At 44.6% G+C, this 27843-nt stretch overlaps 2 protein-coding genes across 4 annotated transcripts; both read left to right on the plus strand.

The window, feature by feature from the left end:
- The first annotated feature begins 1724 nt into the window (after window positions 1-1724).
- Window positions 1725-12503, plus strand: LOC103115751 (nucleoside diphosphate kinase A). 3 transcript variants are annotated; one of them, XM_016189328.2, is made up of 5 exons: window positions 1725-1876; window positions 3693-3822; window positions 7906-8007; window positions 11317-11429; window positions 12192-12503. In XM_016189328.2, the coding sequence occupies exons 2-5, from the start codon at window positions 3697-3699 to the stop codon at window positions 12307-12309; spliced, it is 459 nt and encodes a 152-aa protein (XP_016044814.1). In that variant the 5' UTR covers window positions 1725-1876; window positions 3693-3696; the 3' UTR covers window positions 12310-12503. The 3 variants fall into 3 exon arrangements, with proteins under 3 accessions (XP_016044814.1, XP_060059737.1, XP_060059738.1); XM_060203754.1 differs by lacking the exon at window positions 1725-1876 and adding an exon at window positions 2008-2118; XM_060203755.1 differs by lacking the exon at window positions 1725-1876 and adding an exon at window positions 2497-2580.
- Window positions 12504-17511: 5008 nt separating this feature from the next.
- On the plus strand, window positions 17512-27552 carry LOC103115750 (nucleoside diphosphate kinase B). Its single transcript, XM_007525548.3, has 5 exons — window positions 17512-17687; window positions 17977-18106; window positions 21997-22098; window positions 25324-25436; window positions 27322-27552. Exons 2-5 carry the CDS (start codon window positions 17981-17983, stop codon window positions 27437-27439), a joined length of 459 nt encoding a protein of 152 aa, XP_007525610.1. The 5' UTR covers window positions 17512-17687; window positions 17977-17980; the 3' UTR covers window positions 27440-27552.
- The last annotated feature ends 291 nt before the right edge of the window (window positions 27553-27843 follow it).

Consider the following 27843-nt stretch of genomic DNA (forward strand, 5'->3'; position numbering starts at 1 on the left):
CATCCACCAATCACAACCTAATCAATACAAAAAGTGTCACCTCAGCATGCTTCACTTCAGACTGTGTCCAGAGACTTTCAGGTGTGAAACGACAACCCTTCAGCTTCATTACTTGGGTGAGACCTTTCGTTTCATAGTATTCTCTAATTCCATTCCAGGTGGTTCACTTCCTAACAGAGTCCCAAAACCTAGATATAGACCAGGTCCCATGAGATAGAGCATATGTTCACACATATCCACAAACTAGGGCAAAATATATACCTGAAAGCAAAAGTACACAATAGTCTGCAGTGAGTATCCCCAACACTTCATCTGCACTTTTCCAGCCTTTAGGTCCATGACTGTTCAACAATTTGTTTGGCTTTGTATGTTAACTCTCTTTACAGCCACCAGGTTCCAGATGCCAGCATGATGCCCACCAGACCTCCCTGGACAGACAACCCCACCAATGTGTCCTGGAGCTCTGCTTCCCCAGAGACCCACCCTACTAGGGAAGGAGAGAGGCAGACTGAGAGTATGAATCAACCAGTCAGTGCCCATGTTCAGCTGGGAAGCAATTACAGAAGCCAGACCTGTAAATGGAGAGAGGAGGGGAGACAGAGAGGGGGAGAGAAAGACAGACACCTGCAGACCTGCTCCACGGCCTGTGAAGCGACTCCTCTGCAGATGGGGAGTCGAGGCCTGGAACCGGGATCCTTAAGCCGGTCCCTGCACTTTGCGCCACATGCGCTTAACCCACTGCGCCACCGCCACCTGTCTTACACCTGATTCTTACACCTGTCCTTGTGCTTTGCCACCTGCACTTAACCCGCTGCGCTACCGCCCGACTCCCTATTTTTATTTATTTATTGGATAGAGACAGCCAGAAATCAAGAGGGAAGGGGGAAATAGTGAGAGAGAGTGACAGAGTGACACTTGCAACACTGCTTCACCACTAGTAAAACTTTGCCCCTGCAGGTGAGGACTGGGGGCTCGAACCTAGGTCCTTGTGCATTGTAACGTGCGCTCAACCAGATGCGCCACCACCTGGCCCTATTTTATTTATTTTTAAAAAGACTTTGTATTTATTTATGAGAAAGATAGGAGGAGAGAGAAAGAACCAGACATCACTCAGGTGCATGTGCAGCCGGGGATCAAACTCAAGACCTCATGCTTGAGATTCCAGTGCTTTATCCATTGCGCCACCTCCTGGACCACCTCCAGAACTTTTATATGATGCGACATGTTACATATTAATTGGCTCATTTGTTTATTGTTTATTCTTATTCCCAAACCCACCAGAAGCTCCAAAAGAGATTATTGCAATGTCTGAAATAGTGCCTGGCACACAGCAGGCATTCAATAATCTTTGCTGACAAATCAGACGGAATGAGAAAACTCAAGCTAGAGTGACTTCTAGCGTTACTTCTAGGTACAGGAATTTGTTCAAGCTTGATGCAAAGAAAAAAAAAAGCAGCACCGGAAGTTCTAAGGAAAGTTACACCCTAGAATGGTATGCATTGGATCGACCTTCTCGTGGTGCATCCCGTGAGTACCCATTCATTGGGGAAACTGATGATCCTTCAGAGCCGACTGAATCCACATGGATCCCAGTCACTTTCAAAGCCAGCAACAAGCAGCTCCTGACACCTTTCAACCTGACACTGTTGACTGGCTACAGAAGTAGGGCAAACGCTAGAAGAAGAAGAACTCCCTAGAATGACGCCCAGCTCACAGGAGGAAGTGTGGGCGTGTGGTGTTCTGTAACTTGGGTTCTCCAACAACCAAACTGGGAAGAAGCGTTCCGCTTTAGCTGCTGCCCAGAACCACGTGGGGCCGGGGTGCATTTCCGGTGCGGGTGGCAGCAGACTGACGTGGAGCTAGAGCAGCTGGAGGAGTAAGAAGGGTTCAGGGTTCTGAGAAGGATGGGAGGGGAGGGGAGGGGACGGGAGAAGGGGAGAGATTAAGAGGTCGGATGAGTTACTCTCTGGGAGCTGGCGAGGGGGATCCTTGGGCGGGGCAGCGCCTGTGGACAGGTGCAAATCTGTCGGGGCTCCCCACGCCACGTGCACCTGCTTTGTCCAAGGCTGCGGCTGCCTTTAGCGTCAGGCTGCCACCAGGGGTTTTGCCTTGTCTCTGGTTAGTGCTAGATGCAGAATTGGTACTCATTTCTTACTGAATGAATGAATGAATGAATGAATGAATGAATGAATGAATGAGAGAAAGTGTGTATGTGTGTGTGTGTGGGGGGGGTGGAGTGCGGATGGAATATTTATTGGGTCTACTGGTTTTTTGGCCCCATTTTTCTCCGGGAAAAGCCATGCTTGTGAACTTCCACCTGGAATCGTTTCTCTCTCTCTTTTTTAAGTATTGTGGGTGATGATGACTGAGGACATTTCGAGTGCTAGGCCCTGTGGTTAGGGAGCAGGGCCCGATTCAGGTATAATCTAAGCCCCGTACGGGCCACATTCTAGCGGGGAGACAGATAACAAAAGCAAATTAAAATATATTGTTAAGGTGCTATGATGAGAGGTTAGCTAAAGTACAGGAAGACAGAACCAGGAGGTGGTGCTGCTCTCACATTACAGATTGTCTTTCAAGGTGAGGGGCCTTGTCCTTTCTCTTCTTGTGGAGACATGCAAGGTCCAGTCTTTTTCTCTGAAAGGAAAGACTTGGAATAGTTCTTGGGTTTCTTTCCAGAATGATGTCCTTTATCAGATATTACTCATAGCACTAGTTCTTCCAGTCTACCTTTGTTAGTTAGAATATTCATTTTACTATGTAGCTTGCCTCTGCTTGGGAAATCTGGATGTTGGTCACCATTCTGGTGTTCAAGATCTGCTTCCTTATATGTAAAATGAAGAGATTGTAATGAAATAATCTCTAGGGCTTTTTCCAGATCTAATAATTTGACTTTGAGAGTAGGTCATTACTATTTCATGCTGCCTTGGACCTGGCATCACTTGCACAATGTAAGTGTAGATTTCCTTATCTGAATAATGGAGATAGTGCCTCTTATTGATTGATTAGTTCACATTTCTTTAGTTCCTGTACAGTGCTGAGTAGATGGTTAGTATAAGCTTATTGATCAAGTAGAATAAAGGGCCCTCAAAATAGTGTGTTGCTTTACCACATGCACAGCCAGCCTTCAAGCCCAGTTCCCACTAAGTTGAAGGAAGCTTTCTTTAGTGATGTGGTCTCTTTTTTTACTCTCTCTCTGCATCTGCCTTCTCTGTCTCTATCAAAAACAACACAGACAAAAGGGGAATAAAAATTACATCAATAGCAGGGCTGGGTGGTGGCGCATCTGGTTGAGAGCACATGTTACAGTGTGCAAGCACCTGGGTTCAAGCCCCCAGTCCCCACCTGCAGGAGGAAAGCTTCACAAGTGGTGTAGCAGTTCTGCAGGTGTCTCTTTGTCTCTCTCCCGCTCTATATCCCCCCTTGCTCCTCGATTTCTGGCTGCCTCTATCCAATAAATAAAGATAATTTTAAAAAAAGAAAGAAATTTCATCAATAGCTTTTGCTTTTGGACCTTCCCCTATTATGCTATTTTTATTGATAGGTAAGGGGGCTTGAGTAGGCATAGGGTTTTTACTAGAGAATTTTGAGATTGGACCTGGTGGGTTTAAATCAGCTTTATGGGATCCGCTTGCAAGAGATAATGGTGTAGGAGGATATTCAGTACTTTTTCATCCCCTATCTATTCCCAGGACCATGGCCACCTGTGAGCGCACATTCATTGCAATCAAACCCGATGGGGTCCAGCGTGGCCTAGTGGGAGACATCATTAAGCGCTTTGAGCAGAAGGGATTCCGCCTGGTTGGTATGAAATTCATACAGGTAAATGGACTTTACTCTTCCTATTTCTGTTGCAGCATGGGTGAATATTGTAGATTAGACTCCATTTCTCCCTTTGCCCTGTTTTTTGCCTTCCTATTACCTTGTAGGGTGAACACAAATGTCCTGAATCCTGGAAATTCCTTAGAGACTCAGTTATCATGGCTGAGCCTCAGAACAAACTAAATTACTTGGGACTTTCAGAAATAACTTTCATTTGGGGACAGTTTGCTCCAACCCCTTTGCAGTATACTTTTACTTTACTAATCTGTCCTTTTCCTTGGGCAAATCAAAAACAAAATATATTGAGAAACCTTTTGACACACCTGGGAAAAGAGATTTTATATTCTCACAGAAAATAAATTAGGGGACAGTCTTTGTTTTTATTTATTATTGGATTGAGACATTGAGGGGGATATAGAGAAAGAGACAGAGAGACACCGGCAACCCTGCTTCACCACTTGTGAAGCTTTCTCCCTGCAGGTGGGGACCAGGGGCTTGAACCTGGGTCCTTGCGCACTGTAATATGAGCATTTAACTAGGTGTGCCACCACTGCTCCTGGAGGCTATTTTTCCCATTTTTGTTGCCCTTATTGTGGTTATAACTATTGTTGTATAGAACAGATAGAAATTGAGAGAGATGGGGAAGACAGGGGGAGAGAAAGGTAGACACCTGCAGACCTGCTTTGTGAAGCGACCCCTCCCACACACACACAGGTGGGGAGTTGGGGGCTCGAACTGGGATCCTTATGCTGGTCCTTGCATTTGTGTGATATGTGCTTAACCCGCTGCACCACCCCCAGCCCCCCGCCCCAATATGTACTTTTTTTTTTTTTTTTACCAGAGCACTGGTCAGCTCTGGCTTATGGTGGTGCAGGTGACTGAACCTGGGACTTTGGAGCCTCAAGCATGAGAGTCTCTTTGCATAACCATTATGCTATCTACCCTTCGCCCTCAATATGTACTTTAAGGAACACTTTTGGCTCCACTTATAAAAGGGGAGAGAGGTGGGCATAGACTGTTGTTCATCAGAGTAGGTTGATGTTAATGGGAAGAGTTTAATGGAATGAGTATATTTGTATATTAAATTAGCATTTGAAGCTAAATAAATGTAATATTGTTGATCAGGCATTTAGCTTGCACTGGACACATGTTTTCTCGTTTAACCCAGTATAACCCTGTGAGATACTTGTTCCAATATTTTTATTTATTTATTCATGAGGAAGATAGAAGGAGAGAGAAAGAACAAGACAGCACTCTGGTACATGTGCTGCTGGAGATTGAACTCAGAACCTCGTGCTTGAGAGTCCAGAGCTTTACCCGCTGTGCCACTTCCCAGAACACGAGATATTTGTTCTTATTCCTGTTAATGGTGAGCAGCCAGAGGCCTGGAGAGTTTAAATCATATGTCTAAAACACTGATAGGGAGTTAGGCGGTAGTGCAGCAGGTTAAGCGCACGTGGCACAGCGCAAGCGCAAGGACTGGGTAAGAATCCTGGTTCTAGCCCCTTCACAAGTGGTGAAGCAAAAAAAAAAAAAAAAAAAACACTGGTAATGGTGCGTCTGGAATTTCAACTTTAGTCTCTCTGGTCCCTATGTGCATATTTTCTCCTTTATACTGAACTTTGTAGCAAAGATATGGGAGAAGAAATACCTGTCAGGGGTCTACAGAATTAATCTGGGGGCAGGGAGTGGTGCACCTGGCTAAGCGCTCACATTACAGTGTTCAATCCCCTGATCCCCACCTGCAGGGTGAAAACTTCACTAGTAGTGAAGCAGTGTTGCTGGTATCTCTCTGTCTCTCCCTCTCTGTCTACCCCGCCCCTCTCACTTTCTCACTGTCTCTATCCAATAATAAATAAATAAATAAAAGAATTAATAAATCTGATGTGAAGGAGGGCAACAAGGGAAACCTTGAGGAAAATGAGTCTGTCATCTCTTTTGTAGACTAAAGATAATAAAAATAAATGAATAGAACTGAAAGAGTGTTCTGGTAAGGGATGATTAAATCAGTGTTTTAGGAGGCTATCGGTACAAGTCTAACATTTGGATTGAAAAAGATGCATGGGGCTGAATGGCTAACACAGAGAAATCACTTCAGGGGCATAATTTGACTTGCTTTAAAAAATTTTTTTAATGATGTGTTTCTTTTTTTAATTTTTAATTTTCTCTTTTGTTGCTTTTGTTTTTTATTGTTGTTGTAGTTATTAATGTCATCGTTGTTAGATGGGACAGAGAGAAATGGAGAGGGGAGGAGAAGACAGAAGGGTAGAGAAAGAAAACTGCAGACCTGTTTCACCACCTGTGAATCGACTCCCCTGCAGGTGGGGAACCAGGGGCTCGAACCGGGATCCTTAAGCGGTTCTTGTGCTTTGTGCCATGTGCGCTTAACCCGCTGCACTACCGCCCAACTCCCCTAATGATGTGTTTATTAATGAGAAAGAGAGCAAGAGGGAGAACCAGAGCATCACCTGGCATATGCAATGTTGGGGATTGAACTCAGGAACTCATGCTTGATGTTTGATCTACCGCGCCACTTCCTAAGCTGTGTAATTTTACTTTTGAAAGTAGCCAGCAGGGAAGCCGGGTAGTAGCACAGAAGGTTAAGTGCACATGGCATAAAGTGCAAGGACCAGTGTAAGGATCCCGGTTCAAGCCTCTGGCTCCCCATCTGTGGGTGTGTGTTTGTGTGTGTGTGTGTGTGTGTGTGTGTGTGTGTGTCACTTCACAAGTGGTGAAGCTGGTCTACAGGTGTCTTTCTCGCCCCCTCTGTCTTCCTCTCCTCTCTTGATTTCTCTCTGTCCTATCCAATAATAGCAACAATAATAACAAATATGATAAATAACAAGGGCAACAAGAGGGGAAGAAAAGCCTCCAGGAGCAGTGGATTCGCAGTGCAGGCACTGAGCCCCAGCAATAACCCTGGAGGCAAAAAAAGAAAATAAAGTAGTCAGCAGCCAACAAGTGAGGACTGAATAAATGCAGTACTATGGAACTGAGAAAACGAAGAGACCTTCTTAGGTCTTTAACAAACATCTGTGCAGTGACAAAAGAACATAATAAATTGGAATTGCTAAGCAAATGCTTTGTTCTTTGGTTAACTTGCTCTTTATTGGATAGAGACAGCCAGAAATGAAAAGAAAAAGGGGTGAGAGAAAGAGAGAGAGAGAGAGAGAGAGAGACCTGCTGCATTGCTTCACCATTTGTAAAGCTTTCCCCCTGCAAGTGGGTCCAGGGGCTCCAAGCTGGGTCTTTGAGCATGGTAATGTGTGCTCTGTGCTCAACCAGGTGCATCACCACCAGTTCCTTTAGCCAAATTCTTAAAGAATTTATTTATTCATGAGAAAGATAGAAAGAGAGAAAAAACCAGACATCACTTTGGTACATGTGCTGCTGGGGATTGAACTCAGGACCTCATTGTTGAGAATCCAATGCTTTATCCACTGCGCCACCTCCCAGACCACTAGCCAAATTCTTTTTTTTTTTTTTTTAATTTTTTATTTATTTATGAGAAAGATAGAGGGAGAAAGAACCAGACATCGCTCTGGCACATGTGCTGCCGGGGATCGAACTCGGGACCTCATGCTTGAGAGTCCAAAGCTTTACCACTGCGCCACCTCCTGGACCACGGCCAAATTCTTTATTGCTAGATGTATATCTGTAGATGTCATAAGGTCACCACATTGGGCCTTTATCCTCTGAGCAGGTGTGATATGTCCCTGAGAAATGGTCAGGCTAGTTTGCTTCTTAGTGAATGTCATAACTGCCTCTCTTTTTTTTCCCCTCTAACATTTGCTTTGAAAATAGAAATCCATTGTGTTGTTAGTTTTCCTATTTAAAATGAGGTGACTAGATTTGATTCTAAGGTTTTGATGAGTAAGGCCTATTTGGGGAAATTAATGCCAAGCAGTATTTCTAGTCCTTCACACTGCTCTGCTTTGGGTAGAGCTGAGAGTTAGGCTTTAACAGAATCAGCAAGCAGAGATCTGATATTTTAAATGGCATGACAGGTGAGTAGGAAGTAACTAAATTGCTGATTATTGCATAATCTGGAGGCCAATTCTTATTCTTTACCCTGTGAAATAGGCTTCTGAAGACCTTCTCAAGGAACACTACATCGACCTAAAGGACCGTCCATTCTTCACTGGCCTGGTGAAATACATGCACTCGGGACCAGTGGTTGCCATGGTGAGTGTTGTTGTGTGGGGGACTGATGAGAGTGATTCTGTTGAGAGCAAACAATGAGTCTTGTGATTCCTGTTTTTTTGACGTCATGTTTCTGATTGATACAGTAGAGATTAGGGAGATTGGACAGTGAGGTTATGAGTAGTAGCTAGCTTCTGACTACACAAAGACAAAATATACTTTTTCTTTCTTCCTCTCTTTCTTCCTCGATTTACTTATTTGATAGAGACAGATGAAGAATAGGGAAGGTAGAGAGAGAGAAGGATACCCATAGTACTGCTTCACTACTTATGAAGCTTCCTCACTGTAGGTGGAGACTCGGGGCTTAAACCCAGGTTCTTGTGCATGCAAACACGCATGCTTTACTGGGTGTTTCACAGCTTGGCCCCCAAAATACATTTCCTTGCTGAGCTGAAGAGTTAAAGCTGGGAAAGATCAGGAAGGGTCTACCAGACCAAACTCCTGAAGTACAGGGAGATGATCTCATGTTTATTATATTAATTATTAATTCCTCTCCCAATATGTACTAGTTATCATCTACGTGCCATTATTATTGTTTATTTTATAGAATATATTATGTATTATCCACTTAACTACGTCTTGAACCACCTGTTTATTTATTTATTTATTTTTATTTTCCCTTTTGTTGCCCTTGTTGTTTTATTGTAGTTATTGTTGTTATTGATGTCACTGTAGTTGGATAGGACAGAGAGAAATGGAGAGAGGAGGGGAAGACAGAGAGGGGGAGACACCTGCTTTACCACTTGTGAAACAACTCCCCTGCAGGTGGGGAGCTGGGGGCTCGAACCAGGATCCTTACGCCGGTCCTTGTGCTTTGCGCCACGTGCCCTTAACACACTGCGCTACCGTCCAACTCCCCTGTTTATTTTTTTTAACTAGAGCACTGCTCAGCTTTGGCTTATGGTGGTGCTGGGGGTTGAACCTGAGATTTTGGGACCTCATGCTTGAAATTTTTTTTTGCATACCCATTGTTATCTTTCTGCCCCTGTATTCCATGCTTTTATATATAGGAGAAATGTTCATGATTGAGACAGAATAGATTTTTCTTTAAACAAAATGTAGTTATTTTTTAACTTGATAGGTCAGTATAAAAAATAAGAGGGAGGAGAGATAGATAGGAAGAGAGACACCCGTAGCACTGCTTCACCACTTTTCAAACTTCCTCCCAGTAAATAGGGTCCAGGGGCATGAACCTGGGTCCTTCTGCATGGTAACATGTGCACTCAATCAGCCTCTTGTAGTTATTTAGTTCAGATATTTTATTTATTTAATGTGGGGGCTGGGGCCAGGCGGTGGCGCACCTGCTTAAGCACACACATTACAGTGCTCAAGGTCCCAGGTTCGAGCCCCTGGTCCCCACCTGCAGGGGGAAGCTTCACAAGTGGTGAAGCAGGGCTGCAGGTGTCTCTCTGTCTCCTTTTCTACCTCCCCTCCCCTCTCAATTTCTCTCTGTCTCTATACAATAATAAATAAATAAGTAAAACAAAAAAATTATTTAATGTAGGGGCTGGGGCCAAAGCACAACCGTAGTCTTCATGTATGTATGTTCTGTTCGCTCTCTGCTGATGTGTCTCCCTGACCACTTCCATAGTTTTCCTTGCTTGCCTTCTAGGAGGAGAATGATTTAATAATAAAGAAAACAAAAACATGTGTAAGTAGTGATTGGTGAGATTCACAGAAATGGAAGTAAGGTGATATGATAGCAAGTGACCGATTTAGAATGGATGGTCAAAGACTTTCTTTTCATCTGCATGAGAAAGAGGCAGACAGCATGTACAAAGGACCTGGGGTGAAAACTTCCTGAATTATATAGAGTGACTAAAGCCTGAGGGATGAAAGACAGCTGTGTGAGCTGAGTTCAGAAACACTCAGAGGGGCTAGTTCTTGGAGGGGAGTGTTGACCATGTACTTCATGAATGCTGAGAAGCTATGGGAAGCTTTACACTTGCATTTTCACTTTTTAAAAAAATTTTTTTTCTCTTTTGTTGCCCTTGCTGTTTTTATTGTTGTTGTTATTGATGTCATCGTTGTTGGATAGGACAGAGAGAAATGGAGAGAGGAGGGGATGGCAGAGAGGGTGAGAGAAAGATAGACACCTGCAGACCTGCTTCACCACCTGTGAAGTAACTCCCCTGCAAGTGGGGAGCCAGGGGCTCGAACCGGGATCCTTATGCCGGTCCTTGTGCTTTGCGCCACCTGTGCTTAACCCACTGCGCTACAGCCCGACTCCCAGGAACATTTTTTTTTTGTATTGTCTTTAGAGAGAAATAAACCAAGATCTTTATCTTTTTTTTTTTTTTTAGCTCTTTTTCTCTCTTTTTAATTTTTTAAAAATTTTCTTTATTTATTGATTGGATAGAGACAGTCAGAAATCGAGAGGGAAGGGAGGGATAGAGAGGCTGAGAGACAGAGGGACACCTGCAGCACTGCTTTACCACTTGTGAAGCTTTCCCCCTGCAGGTGGGGACTGGGGGCTAGAACTGGGATCCTTAAGCTGGTTTTTGCACTTTGTGCCATGTGTGCTTTACCCGTTGCACTACCACCCGACTCCCCAAGATCTTTATCTTTTTTTTTTTTAGCTTCTATTTTTTTAAAAATTTATTTCTTTATTGGGGAATTAATGTTTTACATTCAACAGTAAATACAATAGTTTGTACATGCATAACATTCCCCAGTTACCCATATAACAATACAACCCCCACCATGTCATTTTTCATCCTTCTTGGACCTGTATTCTCCCCACCCACCCCACAGTCTTTTACTTGGGGGCAATACGCCAATTCCATTTCAGGTTCTACTTGTGTTTTCTTTTTTTTTATTATTATTATTATTTTTATTTATTTTTAATAATTTATTTCTTTATTGGGGAATTAATGTTTTACATTCAACAGTAAATATAATAGTTTGTACATGCATAACATTCTCCAGATTCCCATTTAACAATACAACCCCCACTATGTCATTCATCATCTTTCATGAACCTGTATTCTCCCCACCCAGCCACCCACCCGAGTCTTTTACTTCGGTGTAATACTCCAATTCCATTTCAGGTTCGACTTGTGTTTTCTTTTCTAATCTTGTTTTTCAACTTCGGCCTGAGAGTGAGATCATCCCGTATTCATCCTTCTGTTTCTGACTTATTTCACTCAACATGATTTTTTCAAGGTCCATCCAAGAGGAATATTCTTTTATATATAGTTTTCTTTTTTTTTTTTTTTTTGAACTAATTGTTCTCATATTTTCAACTGTTGCGATTGGTTTTGTCCTTTGTATCTTCTTTTATTCTTGCAGGTCTGGGAAGGGCTGAATGTTGTAAAGACAGGCCGAGTTATGCTTGGGGAGACCAACCCAGCAGACTCTAAGCCAGGGACCATCCGCGGCGACTTTTGTATCCAAGTTGGCAGGTGAGATTTGGTGCTTGTTACCCCATTTCCAAACTCTGAATTAGGAACAACAAGAATCTGGGTTCCTGGGGGTTGGGCAGTAGTGCAGCAGGTTAAGAGCATGTGGCCTGGGAGTCGGGCCACGTGCTTTTAACCTTTTTCCCTTTTGTGGCCCTCTTTGTTTTTTATTATTGTAGTTATTGATGTCGTTGTTATTGGATAGGACAGAAAGAAATGGAGAGAGTTGGGGAAGACATAGAGGGGGAGAGAAAGATAGACACCTGCAGATCTGCTTCACCGCTTGTGAAACAACTCCCCTGCAGGTGGGGAGCCGATGGCTTGAACCGGGATCCTTACACAGGTCCTTGTGCTTTGTGCCACCTGCGCTTAACCCACTGCGCTACCGCCTGACTCCCTTTTTTTTTTTTTTAAATAAGACTGAAACTGAGATGGAAGAGGAAGATAGAGAGGGAGAAAGATAGACACCTGCAGACCTGCTTCACTGCCTGTGAAGTGATCCCCCTGCAGGTTCAAGCCAATGGCTTGAACCTGGATCCTTTTGCTTCATACTATGTGCACTTAACCTAGTGTTAACCTAGCCAGCCCACTCAGGGGCATTCTTTATTTACTGCAATTTGTGGTTTAATGTACATGGAGTGCTGGCTTTTTCTATTGCAGTGGCTATGTCAGCTCTCTGATACTGGGAAAGGAGTAAGGCTGGGGGCTTCTGGCCAATTTAATCCTTCTGTTCTTGGTAATATGGTCTTTTCTTTCCTTACCCAGGAACATTATTCATGGCAGTGATTCTGTGGAGAGTGCAGAGAAGGAGATTGGCTTGTGGTTTCGTCCAGAGGAACTAGTAGATTACAAGAGCTGTGCTCAGAACTGGATCTATGAGTGACATGAAATCAGACTACAGTGATTTCTCCATTCCATTCCCTTTCCTTCCCAAGAGCCATGGACCAGACTATCGCAAATATAGTTATTTCCGAGAACTTCCTTGTAATCTGGAGTGAAATTTTTGGAGCTATTAAGTGTTCCCTATACAGTATTAAGTGCTACCATCAAATTAAAATATTTTATCCCAGCTGGTAACTGATCAAATTGGTTACTTTGTGTGTTATATATTGCCTTCTTTTCTTTTTTGAAAATTACTTTTATTTATTGAATAGGAGTGATAGAAATTGAGAGGGGAGGGGGAAATAGAGGAGAGAGAGAGAGGCACCTGCAGCACTGCTTCAACACTTGCAAAGTTTTTCCCTTGCAGATGGGGATTGGGGGCTCAAACACAGGCCCTTGTTCATTGCAACGTATGCACTCAACCAGGCGTGTCACCTCCCTGCCCTTGCATTCTATTCTGTGTTTTTTTTTTCTTTTTCATGTACTACGGATAACCTGAGCTAATAGTATAGGTACTATATAAATTATTTATATTGACCTGAAATAGTTCTTTCTCTCTCCCTCATGCACATGTGCACACAAAACACACACACAGGGCCTGGTGGTGGTGGTGCATCTGGTTAAGCGCACATGTTATAATGTGAAAATACCTGGATTCAAGCTTCACCTGTAGGGAGAAAGCTTTGCAAGTGGTGAAGCAGGGCTGCAGGTGTGTCTCTCTCTTTCTCCCTCTCTATGTCTCCATTCCTCTTGATTTCTGGCTATCTCTATCAAATAAAGATATTTTTTTTAAAAAAGTATAATGAAACACATACACACACACATCTCCCTAGCATCTATCCCACCCATTCTTGGCCCCAAGCCAGTGAGTAAGCATCTATCAAAAATCTGCCAAGATGCCAAGAAGATATGCATCCTTTATCTCAGGAGGTAGTACAGTGAATAGAGTGTGGGATTTGAAAGCATGAGGTATCAAGTTTGATTCCTTGAGTTGAGTGTGTCAGAGTGATAATTTAGTTCTCTCTCATTAATAAATAAATAAATAGTGCCTGTTCTGCTCTGAGGAGCTCAGTGGGTGGGGGGAGTGAGAGAGAGTACGTCATTTAAAACCGAAAAGCTATGTGAGCGTGCCACACTGGTTAAGCACATGTTAAAATGGGCAAGCACTTGAGTGTAAGCTCCTGCCCCACCTGTAGGAAAAAAGCATCACAAGCAGTGAAACAGTGCTACCAGTGTGTCTGTCTCTTAGTCTCTATCTCCTTTCTTTTTTTTTTTTAAAGACTTTATTTATTTACTTCTTCTTCTTCTAGCGTTTGCCCTTCTTCCATAGCCAGTCAACAGCATCAGGTTGAGCCTGATGTAAAGTTTCAAGACCTCCTTTGAATCTGGAGAGGTGGCAGTCGAGAAACATAGGAGAAGAGAGAAAGAGCCAGACATCACTCCTGTACATGTGCCGCCGGGGATTGAACTCAGGACCTCATGCTTGAGAGTCCGGTGCTTTATCCACTGCACCACCTCCCGGACCACCTTTTTCTTCTTTTTTTTTTTTTTCTTTTTTTAAGATTTTATTTATGAGAAAGATAGGAGAGAGAAAGAACCAGACATCACTCTTGTACATGGGATCGAACTTAGGACCTCATGTTTGAAAATCCAGTGATTTATACACTGTGCCACCTCCCAGACCACACTCCCCTTTCTTTCTCTCTGTCCTACAGCAATAACAATAACAAAATGGAAAAAATGGCCTCCAGCAGCAGTGGATTCATCATGCAGGCTCCAATCCCCCAGCAATAATCCTGGAGGCAAAAAAGAAAACAGGATTGAAGGGAAAATTATAATAAAAAACAGCTGGAGGTCTATGTCTATTCTTGTGTTTATTGTTAATTATAGCTAACTACTGTATTGTATGCTTGAAATTGCTCAGAGGGTAGACCTTAAGTTTCCTTACAACCAAAAAAACAAGGAAATGCATACACATTACTTGGATTGTGATCATTTTACAATGTATACATACAGGTTTCCTCCACTATTCAAAGCAGCATATTCTTATTTGGTGGTTTGAGAGTCTGAAAGGGGGACTGGGAGATAGCGCCACAGGTTAAGCAAGCACAAGTACCCGCCTTAGGATGGCGTTTGGAGCCCCTGGCTCCCCACCTGCAGGGGCAGGGGTTGCCTTACAGGTGATAAAGCAGGTCTGCAAGTGTCTGTCTTTCTCCCTCTCTGTCTTCCCCTCCTCTTGATTTCTCTGTCCTATCCAACAACAACGATAGCTAATGACAACAATAATAACGACAACAACAAGGGCAACAAAATGGGAAAAATGGCCTCCAGGAGCAGTGGATTCATAGTGCAGGCACTGGGCCCCAGCAATAACCTGGGAGGTAAAAAAATAAAATGAATCTGAAAAGGCCATTGGAATGGTCCAGGACCCCAAAAATAACCAAAATAGAATATTCTGTTTTTGGATAGTGGGGCTCAAGCTGTAATCCTTATGCTGGTCCTTGAGCTTTGCACTATCTGCCCTTAACCTGCTGTGCTACCTCCCGACTTCCCAAAACATCAACTTATATATAACAGATTTTGTTAATTACATTTCAGTAAAATGGGGGGCAGTAAAGAAATAGGTGTGGTAATATTATCCTTTAAGATTGTTCCTTGGATGTCGGCCGTAGTGCAGCCAGTTAAGTGCACGTGGCGCAAAGCTCAAGGACCAGCATAAGGATCCCGTTTGAGTCCCTGGCTTCCCACCTGCAGGGGAGTCACTTCACAAGCGGTGAAGCAGGTCTGCCGGTGTCTATCTTTCCTCCTCTCTGTCTTCCCTTCCTCTCTTCATTTCAGTCTGTCCTACTAACTGCGACATCAATAACAACTACAACAACAATAAAAAACAAGGGCAACAAAAGGGAAAATAAATATTAAATATATTTTTTAATAAAAAGATTGTTCCTTGTCCTGGGGAGATGGTTATGCAACAAACATGTCTGAGGCACTGGAGGTCCCAAATTCAATCACTCACACCACCGTAAGTCAGCTGATCGATGCTTCAGTGTTTTATTAGGAAAATAAAAAATTGAGTCCTGTGGTCCGGGAGGTGGTGCAGTGGTAAAGCTTTGGACTCAAGCATGAGGTCCTAAGTTTGATCCCCGGCAACACATGTTCCAGAATAATGTCTGGTTCTTTCTCTCTCCTCCTATCTTTCTCATAAGTAAATAAAATCTTAAAAAAAAAAAATTGAGGGGAGTCGGTCGGTAGCGCAGCGGGTTAAGCGCACATGGCGCAAAGCGCAAGGACAGGTGTAAGGATCCTGGTTCGAACCGCCCCCCCTCCCTGCAGGGGAGTCGCTTCACAGGCGGTGAAGCAGGTCTGCAGGTGTCTATTTTTCTCTCTCCCTCTCTGTCTTTCCCTCCTCTCTCCATTTCTCTCTGTCCTAGCCAACTACAATGACATCAATAACAACAATAATAACTACAACAATAAAACAACAAGGGCAACAAAACGGAAAATAAATAAATATTAAAAAAAAACATTGAGTCCTGAGGTCCAGGGACTCACTTCTGATTAACAATGGAAAATAGGTTACTATATATATTTTCTATGTGGGTGCATAGTTGAATGCTAGATACACTTATTCGCTGTACAGAGTGTGGCCTGTATTTATTTTGGAGGGCAAAGTAGTACGCAGACTTCAATAAAATGAACAGGTATGTGGAGAGGCAGGAGGGTTATGTCTTCCCACATAAGATCAGCCTTTCCAGGAAGGAAAGTTAAGGACAATTAGCTAACAGTTGCCAAAAGGACGGATTAGTAGAGGGACCAGGCAGTGGTGGATCTGATAGCACATGTTACAATGCACAGGGATCAGGTTCAAGCTCTCATCCCTATGGGGGGTAATGGGTTGGGGCTGGGAATGAAGCAGTGTTTCAGGTGTCTGTTTCCCCCCCTCCCCTCTCAATTTCTCTCTGGCTTTATCCAAAATATGAAAATAAACTTAAAAAGATAAATTTGCTCATTTGACATATATGAAAGGAGGAACTAGTGACCAGACCAAGGGGTAATAACAGAATGAGGGCTGCTAGTGGTATTAATGGTTTAATGCTCTGCAGCTAGAAATTTGGGAAGATAAAAAAAAAATGTAATAGAAGCCTGGACTGTCAAGTTCATATAATAGTTTCAGGTTGTCAGAGCAGTGCCAGGGTCACATATAACTCTTGAGCTCAGTCCATCTCAGGGCATAAGCATTACTGAAGGGATGTCCAGGAACGCTGGTAGCAGGCACAGGCGGACTGCCCCGGGAAACTGGATACCACTATGTGTGGGGAGAGAAGGTGGCTGTTGTCTGTAGGAGAGGATCTAGAATCTCCTCAAGGGTGTGTCTGGGGTTGAACAAGGCAACTAATCAGAGCTAGGAAATGTGGCTGGGGGGGGGGGGCGGGTGTAGCACACTGGGCTAAGCACACATGCACATAGGAAATGTGGCTAGGGAGATAGGTAGGGAGGGTGCAGGTATGTTGTGGAAAGCATGGGGTATCTTTTTTTAAAAAAATTTTTTTTAACTACAGCATTGCTCAGCTTGTTTATGGTGGTGCTGGTGATTGAACGTGGGAGCTCAGAGCCTCAGACATGAGAATCATTTGCATAACCATTATGCTGTCTCCCCAAGGTGTGGGCTATCTTGCTTTTGAATACCATGGGGAGCGGAGGTGTCTAAGCGGGCCAGAGGGTCAGATGGGTGATTGAGGATTTTGAGGAAGCTTTCTGGGGTGAGAAGCCAGTTTGAATGAGGGAGATTGAGAGGAGACAAAAAGGGAACAAGGCTCAAGTCCCTGTTCCCCACCTGCAGGGGGGAAAGCTTCAGGAGTGGTGAAGCAGGTGTCTCTGTCTCTGTCTCTCTCCCTCTCACTTTTCAATTTCCCTGTCGTCCCTGTTCCCCACCTGCAGGGGGGAAAGCTTCAGGAGTGGTGAAGCAGGTGTCTCTGTCTCTGTCTCTCTCCTCACTTTTCAATTTCCCTGTCTCTATGCAATAATAAATAAAAACTTAAAGAAGAGAATAGAAATGTAAAAAAAAAAAGAAGGTGTGTGTGTGTGTGTGTGCCCGCGCGCGTGCGTCCGTGTATAAAATGCACTGATGAGAGTAGTTGCTTGTCTTTGGGACATGCTGGCTTCACTTGCCAGAGACTGACGTGGAGAAGAAATTCACTTCCTGCTCTCAGCCGCTGTGCAAGTCGGAGGCGAGGACTGACTTCCCGGCGGCTACCGGCCCTGCGGGTTGGACGGCGGCGACCTCCGGGGTGTGGCCGGCCCGCGCCCCTCCTCCAGGCCCGGGTGGTCTCTCCCGGTCTCCTCGCAGCGCAGCCGCAGCCCCGCTCCGCCAGCTCCTAGGTAAGGCAGTGGGGCGCAGCTCCCTGCGCAACCCCACACCGCTCGGGGTCCCTCTCCGCGGGCCCCTTCCGTCCCCTCTCTTCGGATTCGGGCCGGGACCCCCACAGCCTGGACTCTGCGCGCACCCCTCGCCGTGTCCCCCGGGCGGGCACCGCGCGGGATGCCACGTGTCCCCTGGAGAAGGGCGGAGGGCCCGCGGGTGGGGGAGGCGGACCCACTCGGCCTCCGTGCCTCGAGCCCGCGGAACCCGCGCCGGCGCCCGCGTCCTGACCCTACCTCTCGACCGCAGGACCATGGCCAACACGGAGCGCACCTTCATCGCCATCAAGCCGGACGGCGTGCAGCGCGGCCTGGTGGGCGAGATCATCAAGCGCTTCGAGCAGAAGGGCTTCCGCCTCGTGGCCATGAAGTTCCTTCAGGTGACGCGCCCCTTCGCAGCGCTGCCCTCCCTGCAGCCGCTGGGGATTTGGCCTTCTCCGCGGCGGCTGTCGGCCTCTTGGGGTCGCCCCCTCTTGCTAATTTCGCTTCCCCAGCGATCCCTGTTGCCCTGCAGCCTCCTCCCCACCCCCGCAGATGCCCTTGGGAAGGTTGAACCCTGGGGTAACGTGACGCCTGTTCAGGGCTGGCGACCTTCCCGCCCCAGCTGGGCTGGACTGGGCTGGGCTGGGCTCGGGGCCGCCGCCGGCCGGTTGTCGCTGGGGGGCAGCAGCGAGTGGGGAAAACCTGCGCCCTAGGCCCCCCCTTTTCCGGTCCACGCGGCGCTGCAAAATGAAGCTGGGGATTGCTTTGTCTTTTAGCTGGAAGTTATGAGAGTCAGAGGGTGATTAGGATGTCCTTTCCTCTGCCCTCTTTGGGCTGTATTTTCCATATAAAATTCGGAGGATTTTTTGTTTTATTTTATTTTTTGCCTCCAGGGTTATTGCTGGGACTCAGTGCCTGTACCATGAATCCACTGCTCCTGGAGACCATTTTTCCCCCTTTTGTTGCCCTTGTTGTAGCCTTGTGGTTATTATTGTTGTTGATGTCGTTCGTTGTTGGATAGGACAGAGAGAAATGGAGAGAGGAGGGGAAGACAGAGAGGGAGAGAGAAAGACAGACACCTGCAGACCTGCTTCACCGCCCTTAAAGCGACACCTCTGCAGGTGGGGAGCCGGGGCTCGAACCGGGATCCTTATGCCGGTCCTTGTGCTTTGCGCCACCTGCGCTTAACCCACTGCGCTACAGCCCGACTCCCTCCTCCTTTTGTTTTATTGTTGTTGTAGTTATTATTTTTATTGATGTCATTGTTGTTGGATAGGACAGAGAGAAATGGAGAGAGGAGGGGAAGACAGAGAGGGAGAGAGAAAGACACCTGCAGACCTGCTTCACCGCCCTTAAAGCGACACCTCTGCAGGTGGGGAGCCGGAGGCTTGAACTGGGATCCCTATGCTGGTCCTTGCGCTTTGCTACACGTGTACTTAACTCGCTACGCTACCGCCCAACCCCCAATTTGGAGGATCTTAAGGGGTATCTATTAACCGTGCGCATCAATGAAGAAATAATATTATTTACAACAGACATTTTTTAAAAATTTTATTTATTTATTCCCTTTTGTTGCCCTTGTTTTATTGTTGTAGTTATTATTGTTGTTGTCGTCGTTGTTGGATAGGACAGAGGGAAATGGAGAGAGGAGGGGAAGACAGAGAGGAGGAGAGAAAGATAAGACACCTGCAGACCTGCTTCACCGCCTGTGAAGCGACTCCCCTGCAGGTGGGGAGCCGGGGTTCGAACCGGGATCCTTATGCCGGTCCTTGTGCTTTGCGCCACCTGCGCTACAGCCCGACTCCCACAACAGACTTTTTAAACCAGTGCACTGCACAGCTCTGGTTTATGATGGTGCGGGAGATTGAGCCTGGGACTTTGGAGCCTCAGCCATGAAAGTCTCTTTGTATAACCATTATGCTATCTGCCCCCATCCTTTAATTATTATCTTATTTATTGGTTAAAGAAATCAAGAGGGAAGGGGGAGATAGAGAAGAGAGACACCTTTAGTCCCCCTGCAAGTGGAGACTGGTGACTCGAACCTGGGTCCTTGTGCATTGTAACACGTGCACTCAACCAGATGTGCTATCACCCAGCCCCATTTAAAACATTTGTACCCCCACGCGTTTTTTTTCTCATTTTTATTATCTTTATTGGACAGAGACAGCCAGAAATCGAGAGAGTAGGGGGAGATAGGGAGACAGACACCTGCAGCCCTGCTTCACCATTTGTGGAAACAACCCCCCCCCCACATACAACCCCCATACACACAGGTGGGGACCAGGGGCTCAAACCCAGGTCCTTGCACACTGTAACATGTGTGCTCAACCAGGTGCGCCAGCCCCCACCCCACTTTTTTAAAAAAGTTATTTGACTGAGAAATGGGGACCAGAGTGCTGCTCAGCTCTAGCTTATGGTGGTGCTGGGAATTGAACCTGGCAGCTTGGAGCCTCAGGCCTGAAAGGGTTTTGCATAACCATTGTGCTATCTCCTCAGCCCTATAACAGATTTATTTATTTATTCCCTTTTGTTGCCCTTGTTTGATCATTGTAGTGTTGATTATTATTGTTGTTGTTAATGATGTCGTCAATAGGACAGAGAGAAATGGAGAGAGGAGGGGAAGACAGAGAGGAGGAGAGAAAGAGAGACACCTGCAGATCTGCTTCACTGCTTGTGAAGCGACTCCCCTGCAGGTGGGGAGCCGGGGCCTTGAACCGGGATCCTTACCATGGTCCTTGTGCTTTGTGCCACCTGCGCTTAACCCGCTGTGCTACCGCCAGCTCCCCCTATAACAGAGTTTTAAAAAAATATTTTATTTTTAAAATATATTTATTATTGGATAGAAACAGAAGTTGAAAGGGTGAAGGTACAGAAAGAAAGAAGCAGCACCTGCAGCACTGCTTTAGCACTCATGAAGCTTTCCCCTTGCAGGTGGGGACCAGGGGTTTGAACCTGGGTCCTTGCACACTGTAATGTATGTGCTTAACCAGGAATGACACTGCCTGGTCCAAAAATATTTTGCTTCTTCCATTTCTTAAAAAAAAAAAAATTATTGGCCCAGGCGGTGGCGTACCTGGTTAAGCGCACACATTACAGTGCACAAGGACCCAGGTTCAAGCCGCTGGTCCCCACCTGCAGGGGAAAAGTTTCACAAGTGTTGAAGCTGGGCTGCAGGTGTCTCTCTGTCTCTCCCTCCCTCTCAATTTCTATCTCTATCTAGTAATAAATAAAAAAAATTAAAAAATAATAAAAACAGAATGAAAAATTATTAATGATTTAATATTGCTTTACAGGGACAAGGCAAGTGGTGGCGCACCTGGTTAAGTACACACTGTACAGTGCACAAAAGCTCAGGTTCAAGCCCTGGTTCCCCTTTGCAGGGGGTGGGGGAAGCTTCATGAGTGGTCAAGTAGGGCTGTAGGTGTCTCTGTGTCTCTCCCTCTTCCCCTCTCAATTTCTCTGTCTGTCCAATAATAAGTAAAATACAATAAAAAAGAATTTTAGAAAATACTGATTCATAAAATAAGATGATTCATAATTCCACACCTTTACAACCACCAGATTTGTGTCCCCCTCCATTCCCTCCATTGAAAACTGCATTAGTTCTCTATGGTCCTGCCTTCTCTTCCTTTCTAAGTCACACCAGTTTTGAGCATCTTTCCTCTTTTTTTTCCCCCTCTTTTTTCTCTGGATCCTGATAGAATTGGGAGTTCAGAGCCGTCTGGTTATCTTTCCCCTAACATTTCTCTCCCTCTGTCAGTAGGGAGCAAAATTCTTTCTGGGGTGCAGAGGATGTAAGGTCTGACATCTGTAATTGCTTCTCCACTGGACTTAGGCATTGGCAAGTTGATCCATACTCCCAGCCTATTTCTGTCTTTTTTCCCAGTGTGGTAGGGCTCTGGGGAGGTAAAGTTCTGGGATACATTTTTGAGGTCATCTGCCCAGGAAGTTGATAAAATAGTAGCATTCACAACTTGGTGACTGTGGCTTAGTGAGTTTCTGGTGAGATAAGCTTTATTTATTCATTTATTTTAAAGATTATTTATTAACATGAAGGAGAGGGATGCTAGGGGTTAAACTCCATGCTTGATAGTCCCAGCACCCTACGCTATCATTCATTGTGTCATCTGACCTGCCTTCCAGGTCTTGCTTACCATTTGGAACTTAGGAAAATGGTTCATCTTGTGTCCAAGTCCTGGTTTTGTAGTGGAGAATGGATGTTCTCTTGTGAATACTAGAGCAAAATCAAAGCTTTTCACCCTAACTGGTATCTCCTCTTCAACACCAGGCCTCTGAGGAACTCCTGAAACAGCATTACATTGACCTGAAAGACCGTCCATTCTTCCCTGGGCTTGTTAAGTACATGAACTCTGGGCCAGTGGTGGCTATGGTAAGTACTTGTAGGACGAAAGTGAGAACCATAGAAAATAAGCAGTAATATATACCTGGGCCTGGTCTTAGCTTATATGTTTATAACAGAACAACTAGCAACATGGGAGGAGGATAAAGGAGGGGAGGAGTACTAGACCTTAGGAAAAGTACGGACAGTAACGGGATTTTTCATACCCAGCTGAGAGGGGAAGTTTCATCAGTGGGGTAGCAGTGCTGCAGGTCTTTTCTTGTTGCCCTTGTTGTTTTATTGCTGTAGTTATTATTATTGTTATTGATGTCATTGTTGCTGGATAGGACAGAGAGAGTGGAGAGAGGAGGGGAAGACAGAGAGGGGGCTAGAGAAAGACAGACACCTGCAGACCTGCTTCACTGCTTGTGAAACAACTCCCCTGCAGGTGGGGAGCCGGGGGCTCGAACCAGGATCCTTATGCTGGTCCTTGCACTTTGCACTACCTGTGCTAAACCTGCTGCTCTACCGCCTGACTCCCTCAGTCTTAAAAGAAAAAAGGAGTTGGGAGGTAGCGCAGTGGGTTAAGCGCAGGTGACACAAAGCAAAAGGACCAGTTGAGCCCCCCGGCTCCCCACCTCAGGGGAGTCGCTTCACAAGCAGTGAAGCAGGTCTGAAGGTGTCTGTCTCTCCTCTCTGTCTTCCCCTCCTCTCTCTATATCTCTCTGTCCTATCCAACAACCATGACATCAATAACTACAATAAGGGCAAGAAAAGGAAATAAATAAATATTTATTTAAAAAAACTTTCTGGGCCTGTAAGATAACTCGTCTGGGAGGGTGCCTGCCTTATCTTGTGACCCAGGTTCAAATCTGGCCTCCATCACATTAAAGTATGCTTTAATGCCATAGTCTCTTTCACTGCCTACCCCTCTCTGTCTTTATCTGAAAAGTAAATACACAGACATTTAGGTCTGGGAGGTGGTTCATTGTATAGTGTTGGACTTAAAAGCATAAGATTCTACAGTCCAGAAGGTGGTAAAAAGGTTGAATTTTTCAAGCATGAGGTCCCAAGTTCAATCCTTAGTAGTGTAGATATAATGCTTTGGTCCCCTTCTCTTCTATCTCATTAATAAATACGATGTTATTTTTATTTTATTTTTTTAAAAAGGCATGAGGTCCAGGTTTGATAGCTGACATCATGTGTGAGAGTGATGCTCTGGTTTTCTCTTGATAGTAAATATATGTATATTACATTTACCTACAGGCAAATATATTATATTACTGGGGTTTGGTGGTGCCACTATGAATCCATTAGTTGTGGTGGCCTTTCTTTTTTTTTCCCCTCCTCATGGGATAGGACAGAGAAATTGAGAGAGGGAGAGAAAAATAGATACCCGCAGACATGCTGCACCACCTGTGAAGTGATCTTCCTGCAGGTGGGGAGTCAGGGTTTGAACCAGAACTAAGTGTGCTTCACTTGGTGCACCACAACCCGACCCCCAAATAGATGTCTTTTTTCCATTGTGCCACCTCCCGGATCACTCAAATAGATGTTTTTAAAAAATATATATTTAATGAGAGAGGGAGAAAAGTACCAGAGAATTTATTAGATTTATTTATCAAACTCAGTACCTCGTGTTTGCAATCCAAGTTCTGTTTTTTTTTTTTTTTTTCTGCTCAGCTCTGGCTTACAGTGGTGTGGGGTATTGAACCTGGGATTTCAGAGCCTGAGGCATGAGAGTCTCTTTGCATAACCAACAGCCATTATGCTATCTACCCCTGTCCGCAAGTCCAAGTTCTACTATGACATCTCTCAGGACATATCTATTTATTTTTATTTTTTAATTTTTTTAACTCTGGACAGTATAGATGCCTGGGGGTCTCTATTGGAAATATCTATTTTTTAAAATCTTTTAAACTTTTATTTATTATTGAATAGAAACAAATTGAGAGGAAAGGGGGAGATAGAAAAGGAAAGAGATAACAGAGACACCTGCAGTTCTGCTTCACCACTCATGAAGCTTTCCTGCTATGGGTGGAGACCAGGGGCTTGAACCTGGGTCCTTGTGCATTGTAATGTGTGTACTTAACCAGGTGCCCCACCACTTGACCCCTCACATCTATTTTTCTTTAGCTGAAAAGGTCAGCCTAGAGTGGTGAAGCCGAGATGAAGACAAAGTTTTATTTTTTTAGATTTCCATGTTTAGTAGGTATTTAAAGCCTACAGTTTTTTTTTTTAATATTTATTTATTCCCTCTTGTTGCCCTTGTTTTTTTATTTTTATAGTTATTGATGTCCTTGTTGGATAGGACAGAGAGAAATGGAGAGAGGAGGGGAAGACTAAGAGGGAAAGAAAGACACCTGCAGACCTGCTTCACCGCCTGTGAAGCGACTCCCCTGCAGGTGGGAGTCCCAGCTTGAACTGGTATCCTTATGCCAGTCCTTGTGCTTTGCGCCACATACGCTTAACCTGCTGTGCTACCACCCGACTCCATAAGCTTTTATTTATTAATGAGAAAGACAGGAAGAGAGAAAGAACCAGACAACACTGGTACATGTGCTGCTGGGGATTGAACGCAGAACCTTGTGCCTTAAGGTCCAATACTTTATCTACTGCGCCACTGCCGGATCACGAAATGTAGTTTATTCTGTAGTACTATTGCCTTATTGAGAGTGGAAAGTAGTAGAGGGTACCATAGGGATGCATTGAAGTTGCTGAGAAGGTAGAGTTATGTCCCTGTGTACTGAGGATGAGGTTTCACTTCCTATTTTTCCCCTGCACTACATTTTTCCATGTGTTATGTGTGTGTGTGTTTATTTTCCCTTTTGTTGTAGTTATTGTTGTCATTGATGTCATCATTATTGATAGGACAGAGAGAAGTGGAGAGAGGAGGGGAAGACGGGGAGAGAAGGATTGACACCTGCAGACCTGCTGCACCACTTGTGAAGTGACTCCCCTGCAGATGGGGAGCCAGGGTCTCAAACCAGGATCCTTATGCCGGTCCTTGGGCTTTGTGCCACGTGCACATAACCCGCTGTGCTATGCCCAACTCCCTACATTTTTCCTTTTTGTGTCAGCCTTTGCCATCTCTTGCTCTGTCTTCTGGGCTGTTCTTCCTATAGGCCTCTGTATTTTACTGTGGTTAGCTGACAATTAGTTGATAATAAAATTGTAGATTGGTCTAATTAACATATACCATTAGGTGGGAAAATATTTGTCCTTACTCATTTTGGATGACATCTCTAATGCAACTACTTTTTCCCTGTTGTCAAGGTCTGGGAGGGGCTGAATGTAGTGAAGACAGGGAGAGTGATGCTTGGGGAAACCAATCCAGCCGATTCTAAGCCAGGCACCATTCGAGGGGACTTCTGCATTCAGGTTGGCAGGTAAGTCCTAAGGGGTGTTTTTCTTCAAAGCCATTAAATGGGGCCTAAAACTTTTTTTTTTGGCTTATCCCAAACCTAGAAACATCTGGACGACTTTATCAGATGCTAATTGTCATAGGATGATTATTTTTACTTTCATTTTTAAAATTATTGTTATTTTACCCATTCCCACATAATGGTTATGCAGGGGGTTGAACCTGAGACTTTGAATCCTCTGGGATGAAAGCTTTTGCAAAGTTAGTTTTCTCTTTTTGTGTGGTGCTAGGGACTAAATTAAGGACCTTGCTCATTAGTGATGCTGTTGAGAGCAACGTCCCTGGCTCAACCTTTTTAAAAAATCATAGACTTGAGAGGGGTCATGAGACACCATAGCAGCACTGCTCTCCCATCTGGAGTTTGCTTTGGTGGTATCCATGGCACTTCCTGTGGTGTCCAGAGTCTCACTTGTACTTTTACCTGTTGAGCTACCTCCTGGCCTGGATGAAACCTTCTTTTGCCCCCCATCATTTTAATGAATAATGGGGGCCAGGTGGTGGTGCACCTGGTTGAGTGCACAAGGATCCGGGTTCAAGTCTCTGTTCCCCACCTGCAGGGGGAAAGCTTCATAAGTGTTGAAGTAGGGCTGCAGGTCTTTTTTTTTTCTTTCTTTCTCCCCCTTCCCTCTTGATTTCTGGTGGTCTCTATCCAATAAATAAAAATAATTAAACATGTGTACTCAACCTGGTGTGCCACCACCCAGCCACAATAAAAATAATTAAAAAAAATTTTTTTTGATGAGTAAGTTACAAAGAGAAAGAGACCAGAGCACTCACTGCTTGACTCTGGTTGATGGCGGTGCTGTGTATTGAACCTGGGACCTTGGAACCTCAGGTTTGAAAGTCTTGTGCATAACCACTATGCTATCTGGCTAAGAGTAAACATTTGGGGTCAGCCTCCTGCTTCAAGTAGCAATGAGATTCTAAGGAATAAAGAAATTGTCAGTAAGGATGAATGTCTTGACTGGGCTCTGCAGATTATTAAGAAAATGTAACAGAAATGACCCATAATGGACTAGCCTAGCTACTTCACTATTCAAAATTTGAGGAGGATTATTTTGAGATGCAGTAGTCTCAGTACAAGCACTGCTTGGAATGGAGGGAGATGGAGACATAATAAAGTTGAATTGTGGAATGTTTTTGAGTAAAAACTTTTTTTTTTTTTTTTTTTACCAGAGCACTGATAAGTTTATGGTGGTACAGGGGATTGAACCAGGGACTTCAGAGCCTCAGGCATGAGAGTCTCTTTGCATAACCATAATGCTATCTACTCCTGCCCTTTTTTTAAAAAAATATTTTATTTATTTATTCCCTTTTGTTGCCCTTGTTGTTTTTATTGTTGTAGTTATTATTGTTGTTGTCATCGTTGTTGGATAGGACAGAGAGAAATGGAGAGAGGAGGGAAGACAGAGAGGAGGAGAGAAAGATAGACACCTGCAGACCTGCTTCACTGCCTGTGAAGGGACTCCCCTGCAGGTGGGGAGCCGGGGTTCGAACCGGGATCCTTATGCCGGTCCTTGTGCTTTGCGCCACCTGCGCTTAACCTGCTGCGCTACAGCTCGACTCCTTTTTTTTTTTTTTTTTTTAACCGGAGCAGTGATCATCTCGGGTTTATGAAGGTGCTGGGATTGAACCTGGGACCTCAAGAGTTTGAGGCTTGAAAGTCTTGGGCATAACCACTATGCTGTCTGCCCAGTCCTAAGTGTTTTTATGGTTGCTTTCAAGAGGAAATATTTGAGCAGCCTCCTGCTTCAAGTAGCAATTTGGCTGAAAAGACAAATAATAATAATAGTTGACTTGTACTTTATCCTTTAAATAGTCTGGTAACTTGTAATTGTTGTCTTTCTTAGGAACATCATTCATGGCAGTGATTCAGTAAAAAGTGCTGAGAAAGAAATCAGCCTATGGTTTAAGCCTGAAGAATTGCTTAACTACAAGTCCTGTGCTTTTGATTGGATTTATGAATAAGAGGTGGACAAAGTCCACTTTGACACCACTTGATGATTTATGGACACCGCTGTTGAGGTGGAAGCAATGGGATTGATCTTCCTTTGTTTATCAGTAAAGCCTTTGGAAACTGGGTGCAGCCTTGTGTGTTTGCTTACTCCTACACTGAAAGATAAGATATGCTGATTTTATCCAGAAGTGACTCATCCTGCTTATTTATTTTTTTAAGATTTTATTTACTTACTAGATAGATAGTCAGAAATTGAAAGGGGAGAGGAAGAGAGACAGAGACACCTGCAGACCTCCTTGATTGCTCATAAAGCTTTCCTCCCTGCAGGTGGGGACTTGGGGTTTGAACCTGGGTCTGCACATTGTAATATGTGCGCTCAACCAGGTGCGCCACCACCCAGCCCCCTTAAGATTTT

This window comes from Erinaceus europaeus, chromosome 12, assembly GCF_950295315.1.
Source record: "Erinaceus europaeus chromosome 12, mEriEur2.1, whole genome shotgun sequence".
NCBI lineage: Eukaryota > Metazoa > Chordata > Mammalia > Eulipotyphla > Erinaceidae > Erinaceus > Erinaceus europaeus.